This window comes from Durio zibethinus, chromosome 8, assembly GCF_047325235.1.
Source record: "Durio zibethinus cultivar Kanyao isolate XHJ-2024 chromosome 8, ASM4732523v1, whole genome shotgun sequence".
NCBI classification, from domain to species: domain Eukaryota; kingdom Viridiplantae; phylum Streptophyta; class Magnoliopsida; order Malvales; family Malvaceae; genus Durio; species Durio zibethinus.
Genome location: NC_143169.1, coordinates 23603952 through 23615844, shown reverse-complemented (window position 1 = coordinate 23615844; position 11893 = coordinate 23603952). Strand labels below are relative to the sequence as shown.

At 36.2% G+C, this 11893-nt stretch overlaps 1 protein-coding gene and 2 pseudogenes across 3 annotated transcripts; all 3 read left to right on the top strand.

The window, feature by feature from the left end:
* The first annotated feature begins 76 nt into the window (after window positions 1-76).
* LOC111278064 (uncharacterized) lies at window positions 77-1454 on the top strand (annotated as a pseudogene).
* Window positions 1455-1696: 242 nt separating this feature from the next.
* LOC111278060 (uncharacterized) lies at window positions 1697-4379 on the top strand. 2 transcript variants are annotated; one of them, XM_022864495.2, is made up of 6 exons: window positions 1697-1836; window positions 2632-2856; window positions 2947-3123; window positions 3236-3460; window positions 3549-3677; window positions 3899-4379. In XM_022864495.2, exons 2-6 carry the CDS (start codon window positions 2644-2646, stop codon window positions 4130-4132), a joined length of 978 nt encoding a protein of 325 aa, XP_022720230.2. In that variant the 5' UTR covers window positions 1697-1836; window positions 2632-2643; the 3' UTR covers window positions 4133-4379. The 2 variants fall into 2 exon arrangements, with proteins under 2 accessions (XP_022720230.2, XP_022720231.2); XM_022864496.2 differs by having other exon boundaries at window positions 1834-2119.
* Window positions 4380-6401: 2022 nt separating this feature from the next.
* LOC111278059 (protein NARROW LEAF 1-like) lies at window positions 6402-11359 on the top strand (annotated as a pseudogene). Its single transcript, XR_016344088.1, has 7 exons — window positions 6402-6428; window positions 6572-6656; window positions 7591-8096; window positions 8475-8618; window positions 9169-9409; window positions 9673-10173; window positions 10699-11359. The product of XR_016344088.1 is annotated as a protein NARROW LEAF 1-like (transcript).
* Window positions 11360-11893: the final 534 nt, after the last annotated feature.

Here is an 11893-nt window from a genome sequence, read left to right as displayed (position 1 = left end):
CAGAAATCCTTGTAAACTTTACCCACATGCCCACCGCCAGCACCAGAACCATACAAACCTACACATAAATCTGCAATTTCTGTAGTTGCAGTTGGATCATCTCCAGCACACCATGCACTAACCGGTGGATTACTTGACACTTCTGCTAGCTCATGAGTTTCTTTTACTGAGGACTTGAGATCTGCAAATTTAGACATTTCATGAGATTTTACTTTGTAACTGCCACTTCTTTGATTAAAAATGGCAACTTTGACAAGGCCAATGAAGTAATGCAGTGTCTGATAAGGAGTTTTGCTGAAGTTGGGAGGTTAAAGGGGGCTGTTGGGATGGTTTTCGAGATACAAAATCATGGCTTGAAGCTAAAGGCTGAAACCTTGAAGAAGGTTTGATGAAAAGGATTGAAGCCTAATGTGTATGTGCATACCGCTTTGGTTGATGGGCTTTGCAAGGAAGGATGGACTGAGAAGGTTTTTAGGTTATTCCTTAAGTTGTTAGGAGTGATAATTACAGGCCGAATGTGCATAGTATACGTCTACGATCAGTGGATATTGCAACTAGGAGAAGTTGAATCGGGCAGAGATGTTGTTGAGCAGAATAAAGGAGCAGGGATTTGTTCCTAACATCAACGCATATACCACTCTTAACGGTGGCCATTGTATGATGGGAAGGTTTGAACGAGCATATGAATTGATGAATGTAATGGATAAAGAAGGCATTGCTCCTAATATATGTGCATATAATGCAAGGGTTCAAGAAGCCCATGAACTGCTTGGAGAGGGCCTTCTACATGGTTTCCAATCTGATAGAGTTACATATACCATTCTCATTACTCAGCACAGCACTCCAAGCAGGCTGATACTGAGCGAGCTATAGCATTTTTCAGTAAGATGGTAGTTGGCCTCCAGCCTGTTATGCATTCATATAACACATTGATTGTTGCATTCCGTAGGAAAAAGCGAAGAAGCATTGAGGCTTGCATTGGTTCCAACCAAGGAAACATATCCATCCAAGATATGTGGTTACTGAAGAGGTGGAAATATAAGCTTGGGACTCAAGTTTTTCAACAAGATGAATGACCACGGTTGTGTACCACGTAGCATCACATATGGAACTCTGATCAGTGGACTTTGCAAAGAGTCTAGGTTGTAGGAGGCATGCCAGTTATATGAGACTATGATGGACAAGGGGCTCTCTCCATGCGAAGTAACACGGTTGACATTAGCTTACGAGTATTGCAAGAAAGGTGATTCTGCCATTACCATGGTTATGTTGGAAAGACTGGAGAAAAAACTTTGGATGTGGACGTTTAACACCTTGATCAGGAAGCTTTGTAGTGAGAAGAAAGTAGGCATAGCTGCATTATTCTTTCACAGATACTAGAATTGATAGTAGTATTAGAATTCCTTTTTTTTTTTTTTTCTTATTTTTAAACTCTTTAACCTCCAAAATCATACTAACAGAAGAACAGTTTCTTCAGATTCTTTAAATGATGTCAAATTTTCGTCATAAATTTTGTTTGTTTTTAAGGAATTATCTTAGCAGCCCATCTAATATAATTAGTCAAAGATGTCGCTTTTTCTGATCTAATGGCTGATGGCCTGATGCCTTTGGTGTGTCTCGCTTTTGTCACAGCTCACAATTTGCAATATAAGCTCTATTTGTTTTGTTTTTGCCTCTTGTAGCATGATATCCATTGCATCTGTTTAAGTCAACTTAGAGGGTATTCTAGGAAAACAAAAACACACTTTATAAAAACCCATACTCTCTTTCTTTTGCAAAGCCCCGTCAGCAATTGGTGCAAAAAACTCCTTCTCTCTCCCATTATTTGCTTTCAAGGTAAGAATTATGCTTTAATTTTATCTCTCTTGTCTCTCTCTTTCTGAGTTTCAGTTTTTAAGCTGCATCATATCAATTAGTCCCTCCAGCTACTCTTGAATATTTCATTCCTGTCAAGAAAGGAAGGTTTCCTTCTTTGTGGATTATTGTTTCTAGTTCATATTTCTCTTGATAATAATGGGTTTTATAGTATCTCTACTATGCTTTTGACGAAGTCAGATCTGTTCTTATTACTAGTGAGATAAACAGTAGGAGTATCAGTTAAGCATAGGCCTCTGTCTTTGTAAGTAAAAACAGCTTCTGGTTTTAGGCTCAACTTGATCTGTATGCTTTATTTGCTTCAAAAGATCTGTTATAGCTGTTGTGAAGATAAAATGGGTTTTTCATTGATACATCATTTGTAAAAACTTGATTTATTGCCTTGAATGATTTGCTGCACATGCAATGAACTTTTATTTTTATTTTCGAGCAACTATTATTGCCTCCAGCTAACAGCCGAATGAGTTCTTTTAGTTTATGTCTAGTTTCCTTGATGAATATTTATATTTTTGTTTATGGATTAAGTAATTATCTCGGAAATGGAAAAAGAAAGAAAAAAACAAGAAACTGAACAGGAAGAACTGAAATGAGAAAGATATATAAAACCAGATTTATAGGGGGGTGGGGAAGAAAAGATCATACAGTATGTTTTAGGGTTGAGAAATTTTCTTGTCTGCTAATTGAATCTTAAAGATGGCATGATTTTTGTCGGACTTTGAGAAGTTATAATAATTTCTGAAGTGATGCATTTTTCAGCACACTTTTCAAATGGCTCGATCTGCAATGGATGAAATGTCAGATACTGGGGCTTTTATGAGAACTGCTGCAACATTTCGTAACTTCATCTCTAGAGACCCAAATTCTCAGTTTCCACCTGAGTCAGGAAGGTATCATTTGTATGTATCTTATGCTTGCCCCTGGGCTTCCAGGTGCCTTGCATACTTGAAGATCAAAGGACTTGACAAAGCCATTGGATTCACGGTTGGTGAATTATGTTATGTCTTTTAGCTCTTGTGGTTCCATTAAATCTGTCACAAGGCTAATGATCTTTGCTGTTCAATTGTTGATCAGTCAGTCAAACCCATATGGGAAAGGACAAAGGAAACTGACGAGCATATGGGATGGGTTTTTCCCACCTCTAATACAGAGGAGCCCGGTGCTGAACGTGACCCATTTAATGGAGCAAAGAGTATAAGGGAACTATACGAGCTTGCAAGTACAAACTATATTGGGAAGTACACAGTTCCTGTAAGTTCTTAAACATTAAAATCCACTCCCAGCTCTCGTTTGCTCTATACTTTTTTTTCTTTTCCATGTTCAAATCTTTCAAGTTTATTTGGTGCTTTATGTTATGTGATAGGTCCTATGGGACCAGAAATTCAAAACTATTGTTAGTAATGAGAGTGCAGAGATAATCCGCATGCTTAATACCGAATTCAATGATATAGCGGAGAATCCTTCTTTGGACCTATATCCTCCTCATTTGAGAGCTCGAATTGATGAGACAAATGAATGGATATACAGTGGAATTAATAATGGTGTTTACAAATGTGGTTTTGCTAGAAAGCAAGAGCCTTATGATGAGGTATTTTTATGTGGTTACTATCTTCCATTTAAAGAGCTCTTCCTTTTCCTATTCTTTTCTTAACCATGTCTTCTCATTTGACCGTCAGGCTGTAAAACAATTATATGAAGCTTTGAACAAATGTGAGGAGATTCTTTCCAAGCAGAGATACATTTGCGGAAACATTCTGACTGAGGCAGATATCCGATTGTTTGTGACCCTCATAAGATTTGATGAGGTATTTTATTTGCCCGTACAACTTTCGAATATCATGTATTTGGTATAACTAAAAACATCTTAATCTAGACATTTCTTTCAGAAGCAATTATTAACTTTGACAGCTTCAAAACTGAAGCAAAGGAAAAGGTTTCCATTGTTCTTTTCAAAAAGAGGAAAACTTTGAGATCTTTACAATGGAATCGTTCATGCATTTTGACGACGAATTTATTGTGCTTACAGGTCTATGCAGTTCATTTTAAGTGCAACAAGAAGCTTCTACGAGAGTACCCAAACTTGTTCAACTATACCAAAGACATTTACCAATTTCCAGGCATGAACAGTACAGTGAATGTGCAACACATCAAGCGGCATTACTATGGAAGTCATCCTTCTATAAATCCATTTGGGATAATTCCGCATGGCCCTAATATTGACTATTCATCTCCACATGACAGAGCAAGGTTTTCTGCATAGGCAGTATGTATCCCAGACTGTAAGCCGTTGCTTATTTTGGATGATGATGATGCACTGATGCTTGCTTTGCTATAGACAACTTCTCTCCTCACCATATGTGAAGATGAATAAAATCTCAAAAAAGGATGCATCTGCTCTCTTAGATAAAGGTTTTTACTCCATAACAGTTGCAATGCTGTATACAATAGATGAACTAATATTTGCTTTATAATCAGCATAATGTATTTCTTCTCAGGCTTCATCATCATTTGTGGCTAAAAATAATTTCCCTGGGCTGAGTTGCTGGGAGATTTGATTAACTAGCAAAATGTAGCTGTGTTTGAGTGGTGAATCAAACATGGCTGCTAATTGATGAGCAGAAGCAAAGAGCTTAAACCATCAGTCATTTCCATGAAATCTTCTTGCATTTCAAGAACAAAAAAAGCAAGTATAAAGAAAACCCAAAGAGAATGAATGTCCATTAGAAGGCACTATTCTAGACCCTGGAATAACCTATAACAAAAAAATTTCAACAGTCATTAAAGTTTGAAATAACTAAAGAAAGAACCATCTTCACCAAGTATAAGACAGTGAAAGAATCTCTAGTTTGCCTTTTTTTTGAATTTTTTTATGGAGGGGTGGCTTCAACAGCTTTCTTTTGAAGCATTACACCTCTCTTACATAATGCCAAAGATTGTAAAATGAAGATCGGAAAAAAAGAAGGGAAAAAGTGTGCATTGATTTGTAATTTATTGAAATTCAGTACATCCAACAATAAGTGAGTGCTCTCACCAAATCAGCCACTCTTTCTTTAAAGGGCCTGATTGTGGTGGAGCCCTTTTTTCTTTTCTTTTTGGGTACATTGATTCAATAATGGCATTGTTGAACTCCCTTCATTGTCCCTTTCCAAAGAACTTTTCAGTTCCTCCATTTCTAATCCATTTATCACACTCTCAAACACTTCACACTTGAGACTCAGTAATACAAATGATCATATCCAAGTTTTGAACAAAATTATGTTTGAAAATTGTTTTACATTTTCCATGATATTTGTTTTTCCCAACTATAGCCAAATTTGATGTTATTACACAAGCCACAAGTGTTATTTCCAATTAAAAAAAAAAAAAAAAACAGTTTCATTATTTCTTTCAACTAGAAGACCATGGTTTCATGATTTTCAATGGATGATACATTAGGAAATGCTAGAAATAGGAATCTATTTACTAAGACTAACAAATCTTCTGACATTCAAATAAAAAAGTACCAGGTAATGAGGGTTTAATTTCTTTTTCATTAAATTGTCCTCCTTAATTATATTAATGATAGATAACAAAAAAAAAATTAAAATTTCAACACTTATAATTTTTTTAATTTATTTTTGAATTAGATCTTTTGTTTTGGCAAATTAAAAGTAATAGATTTTATATAAAGTAATTGATCATTTATGATTTTAACGTCCAGAAAGGCAATTCTCTTTAGCGAAGGGCTGCCATTGAGATAGGCTATGGAAAGCAAAAACAATGGAATAACACACCATAAATAATACTATGATATGAGAGAGAGAGAGAGAGAGAGAGAGAGAGAGAGAGAGAGAGAGAGAGAAATGAAGCTTTCACTGTTTAGATAAAATCCATTAAAAGGGCAAAAGTAAAAGTGGTAATGATATTAAAAGGGCTTCGACCCCCATATCAGTCCTTTATGCCCCACATTTCTATCTTATATTATCTGATAATGAACCACCTTTAAATCATAGCCGCAGAAATCTTTTTAAGTATCTCTATCAAGAAAAGAAATCAATATAAAATATGTTTTAGGAGTTAAAAAATTTACAATGGAAATAAAAATATTACTACTAAATTTTTTGTAAAAACAAAAAGAAATCAAAAGCCTAAATCCCACTTCAATGGGTGGGCTTTGAATTATTTGAGAGTAAGTGCTATTTTTGGGAGCAAATATGGAGGGCCCCTAATTTTCACCACCTGGACACTAAATATCAATGTGCAATTGTTTTAGCCTTTACTTATTTCTTTTCCACTATCATGCTTCCATTTTTTTTCCACCATTATATGCCATTGAACCACCATCCCCCCCCCCAGAAAAAAAAAAAAAAAAAGAAAAGAAAACAAAAGAGAAGAAAACAAAAGATAGATAGTAAAGAGTGCATAAAAGAAAGAAAGAAAAAAGGTTACCCCTTTTATTTTCTCTCCCAAGTTTTTTTTTTTTTTTAACCCATTACTAAAACAGTTCTTCTGCAATACAATATAGTATCAGCTAGACCTAGTAGCGATTTGAGGCCTTTTCTCTTTCTCTATCTGAAGTAGAGTCATCTTTTTTTCTTTTCCTCAAAAAAGCTTCAATCTATCTAAATTTGGAGTCTCTGTTTCTTACACCGAGATACAAATAGAATAACACAAAGTGACAGTTTTAAAGTTCTTTTTTTTTTTTTTTTTTGGTTAGCAGGTTGTGTGCAATAATCACTAGGGCATGAAAATCCCCCAAAGGCTTAACTTTGAGTCTTCCATTCCAGCTCCACCATTGTTTATAGGTGAGTTTGAGCTTAATATATGCTCAGGATTCTCATAAAGGTCATATCTTTATCTGGGTTTGCTTCTAATTTTGGTCCAAATATTTTGTCTTTTCTTTGAGCTCTTTTTGTTTTTGGGGTTTAATATTTTGAATTAGTGCTTTTTAGCTTTCTTGGTTTGTATTAATCCATTATTACTCAACTCCTAAATACCCATATTTGAAAGGTTCTACTTTTGGGGAACTATTTTTCAACATCCATCTTCCATTAAAAGGGTATCTAATTTGGCTGTTGTTTTATCCCTCTCTACAGCTATCTAAGCTATCATCCTATTGGTCTTATTTTCTTCACTCTTACATGCCTCTTTCAGCTTGAAGAGGATGACATCATTTTTCTATCTGGGTTGGCTTTCACATGTGAAAATACCCTTGGAAGAAATTTCTTTCCTCTATGGCCATTGGACATTGAATATAATGATGTTCTGTTTTGTTTCTATTATTGTTTTTTGGGTGAATTATTGATGTATTTCAGGTTAGTTACCTGCTCTATCCATGTTTAATTAGTTGTTGAGTATGATTGACATTTCATAGATTTGTATTGTATTAGTATTCTCTCCATGTAAGAGGTTGGAGTGCACGGCTCTTGAAACTTTTTCTTCTTTTTGTTTTTTTTTTAATTTGATCTTTTGCCATTGGCAGTTACTCTGGTTTGCAATTTAGCTGCCTATATATTTTATCGGCCTTTATGGAACTAACAGAGTTAGCATGATTCACTTATACTTGTTTATCTATTTTAATGATTATCAACATTTTCTTCTATTGGTATTATAAATTTAGTATTGAATGTAACCATGACAAGTATTGTCTGTGATCATGATCACATTTCTACTTTGGTTTGCTTTATATCAATAAAATATAAATTGCGTTTTGAGACAAATTGAATTATTATTGTTAAGGAGAGCTGAAAGATGGAGAGAACCAGATTGGATTTAAGATTTATCACTCTGGATCAACAGAATCAGAGGAATCTGCTTTAGGTTTGGAAAGAAATTGCTGCAATCATCTTAATTTGCCTTCATCAAGTCCTTCACCTCTTCAACCCATTGCATCTGCTACTCAGCATTCTGAGAGCAATGCTGCCTACTTCTCATGGCCTACTTCAAGTCGATTAATTGATGCTGCAGAAGATAGAGCAAATTATTTTGGGAACCTACAGAAAGGGGTATTGCCAGAAACCCTTGAACAGTTGCCATCGGGGCAGCAAGCAACCACCTTACTTGAGTTGATGACTATTAGGGCATTTCATAGTAAAAAACTGCGTAGGTTTAGTCTTGGCACAGCAATTGGGTTCCGTATTCGACAGGGTGTTTTGACAGATATACCAGCTATTATTGTCTTTGTCTCTCGAAAAGTTCATAGGCAATGGCTTAGCCAGTTTCAATGTTTACCTGCTGCTCTTGAGGTGTGTAAGTTTAATGCTTCTAGGTTCACTGCTTTTCTGAACCTCCTTGGTTTTTCTGTCTTTATTTTATTCTTTTTTGGTTTCTCCTAGTTTTATTGGGGGGGGGGGGGGGGGGTTGAAGGGAAAGGTTGTTTCTGTTCTAACACTACCTTAAATTTGTTGGTTTTGATATTATTCATAGCTGCTAATGTGATGCATCTGTATCCTTGAGAAGTTTTCTATTTCATGTCAGATTTGACTCTTTTAAAATTTTGAGTTGTTTGATAGTTTTGGAAGTTTCTAAACAAGCATATGATCTAAGCAATAAAGTTTTCAAATGTATGATTAACCTTTCTTCAATTGGCTTATCTTTTTTTTTTTTTTTAAATATTGGGTCAGGGGCCAGGTGGTGTGTGGTGTGATGTAGATGTTGTGGAGTTTTCATATTATGGCGCACCTGCAGCAACTCCCAAGGAACAATTATATACTGAGTTTGTAGATGGTTTGAGGGGAAGTGATCCAATCATTGGTTCTGGTTCACAGGTAATTGTTCTTATTAAGGGTGTATGAATTGGTAATTTGATGGGTATTTATAGATATACAGCACCTAAAACTTATGGATCGATGAAAGGTTAAATGAAAAAGGGCATTTGTGAATTGTAAAAATAAGCAGTTTGCTATTGCCAGTATTAATGAAGTACTGAAGCCTGTTTGCTTTATTAATGATTTATTTTCTGTGATTGAATCAATCATCTCACTCTGAATCATGGATGTGCAGACATTTCAACAGTGTCAAACTTGAGTTCTTCATTCTAGAAGTGCTTGGTATCTTTTTGCTTGCATCATGTGTATAATTTATTTTCAAATTCCGTTCCTAATCCTTCTAGGAGAATGCTAAGACTTAAGACCTTTCTTCATAAAGTGATGATAGATGGACTTCCTCTTTGAGTAACTTGTGTCTTTCAAGAAAAAAAAAGCTTTTTCCCTCTTGTACTCTGCCCTTAACCTTGAGTACTGTTTTTGAAAAATGTTGATATATCTCTTGTTTTGGTTGTTACCATTTAAACCACTTGGTTACTCCTGGCACATGTAGGTTGCCAGCCAAGAGACATATGGAACACTGGGTGCTATTGTGAAGAGCCGAACAGGGAATAGGCAGGTAGGTTTCCTCACAAATCGGCATGTTGCGGTTGACTTGGACTACCCAAATCAGAAGATGTTTCATCCTTTACCGCCCAGCCTTGGACCTGGAGTGTACCTTGGTGCTGTAGAGCGGGCAACCTCTTTTATCACAGATGTCCTTTGGTATGGAATCTTTGCTGGTATAAATCCAGGTAATGCAGTTCCAAATTTATTATCTGCCTTCAATTCTTCTGCAACGAAATTCATTGGTTATTGCATTAGAAAATTTAAGCAAAAAAGAGAGAAATTGAACATGATATATCTGGATGCTAGGGGCTAGTGTTTAATTTCAAAGAAGATTTTGAAGGTTTCAGTATCCTGAAGCATGTTATGCTTAACTTTGCATTTGTGCTAATGGATTTTTCATTGCATGGTGACTCCCTTACATGCCCATTTCGGTTTGGTCCTCCTGCAGAAACATTTGTGAGAGCAGATGGGGCTTTTATTCCCTTTGCTGAAGATTTCAATATGAACAATGTAACTACAACTGTAAAAGGTGTAGGTCAGATTGGTGATGTTCATATCATAGACTTGCAGTCTCCGATTAGCTGTCTTATTGGAAGGCAAGTTGTCAAAGTGGGAAGAAGCTCTGGCTTGACCACTGGGACAATAATGGCATATGCTTTAGAGTACAATGATGAGAAAGGGATCTGTTTCTTTACTGATTTTCTTGTTGTTGGGGAGAACCAGCAGACTTTTGACCTTGAAGGTGATAGTGGAAGCCTCATTCTATTAACAGGTCAGACTGTGGAGAAGCCACAGCCTGTTGGGATCATTTGGGGTGGGACTGCTAATAGGGGTCGGTTGAAACTCAAAGTTGGCCAACCCCCAGAAAATTGGACTAGTGGAGTTGATCTTGGGCGTCTACTAGACCTCCTTGAACTCGATCTCATCACAACCAATGAAGGGCTTCAAGGTTTGTATTCCCAATACAATAAGGAATTTTTTCCAGTTTGTAGCTCTCTGGTTTGTTCTTTCTTAGTGGTGCTTATGGATGATTATCTGGTTAAATGACATTGTGCTGCAAACTATGATTTAAGCCAAACAAGCTACATGTTGAAATGGAAGTTACATTTGTAATGGCTAATTACCCCGCATTGCAAGTTACAAGTGAAAAAATAAATAGATTACAGCACTCACTGAACGATAATGCATAAATAGACGATATTGGCCAGGTGGTTATTTAGTGCAAAAGGTTAATTTCAGTTTTGAGTATTGGGCTCCTTATTTCCCTTATGCTTCCTAGCACTGATTATTTATTTAGATTCTGAAGTCGGAAAAATGCAGTATATTAGGCAGAGTATCTATCAAGCAAAACTAAGTGTAAATGGAGAATGGAAGAAAGTGGTAAAAAAGGCCTCTTACCTTTATGGTTAATATTTTCTGTATCTGGTCCTAGCTTAGCTTTGACACTCTCTATTTGTCTTTGTTATTGACATAGCTGCCATGCAAGATCAAAGAAATGCTTCTGCAGCAGGGATTGGTTCTATGGTTGGGGAGTCTTCTTCCCTGGTCCAGGTTCCATCTAAGGATGAGATTGAAGAGAACTTTGAGCCAATTAATTTAAATATCCTGCAAGTTTTGGCTGAAGATGAGCCCCGGCAAGGACTTATACTACCAATCCTGCGTTCTGAGTATGGAGCAGAAGATAGGGTTGAAGCAGCTCCTAACATGGAACATCAATTTATTCCGAGTTTCAATGGAAGGTCTCATGCTCATGATAATAACCAACGGGAAAACCAGGAATCTAGAAATCTTTCAGCATTAAGGAATGGCTCAGATGAGGAGATTTATGTTTCACTGCGGTTGGGTGAACCTGGACCGCTTACCAAAGACAAGAAAATATTCGGATTCCTTGTGTAGCATCAAAGACTCGAAGTGAAAGAGCAATGGAATGGAGTGAGAATGCTTGAGGATATCATATCAAAATTAGGTCACACAATTATTTCTGTTATGGCATCAAATTACTAGGCCTTCCTCATTATAACATGAAAAAAAAAAAAAGAAAAAAAAGAAAAAAAACTGAGTGTAGATCACATACAGGAATTTGAGGTTCATCCTTTTCACAATTATTTGGTTAAATTATGACGGTAGGTTTATCTATATGGGTTATACGGTCTTAGTAGAAAGAAGAATGTTGATGTAGCACCTATGCTATATTTCTTTGATTCGTGTTACTGTGTGGAATTGTTGTACCATAAGCACTCCCAAAGTGGGAGTATGAACAGCTATCAAGAATTAGAAACATGGAAATGTTATAGTTTTGGCTTAGCAAAAAGGTTGATGAATCTCTGCAACCTGATTGATAGCAATTGGGCTTCCCTGTAATGTTGCAGAAATTGTTTTAAGGTCAATGCCTTTGCATTAGCGTTGTTGTAATCCAGAGGGGTTTCTTCAATGGCTAAGGGAATGGTTGCTTATTCATTGAAGGTCCCATATCACATCCCTAATCCAAATCAGAAGTTAACAGAGGATATGTAAAGAAACACATAAGTGGATTAAGGCTTTTGAATAAATTAAAACAAAAAAAAATCTTTAACTGGGTTTCAGTTGAGCATCATGACCTCAAGTTCATGTAGCACAGCACACCTGCAGGAGAACCGAGAATGCATAGAGATTGAATGACAGATGAGTGA

Coding starts and splice junctions, on each gene's coding strand:
- LOC111278060 (XM_022864495.2), top strand. CDS start 2,644: ATGGCTCGATCTGCAATGGATGAAATGTCAGATACTGGGGCTTTTATG. Junction 2,857..2,946: donor ACAAAGCCATTGGATTCACG/GTTGGTGAATTA, acceptor ATTGTTGATCAG/TCAGTCAAACCCATATGGGA. Junction 3,461..3,548: donor AGCAAGAGCCTTATGATGAG/GTATTTTTATGT, acceptor TTTGACCGTCAG/GCTGTAAAACAATTATATGA.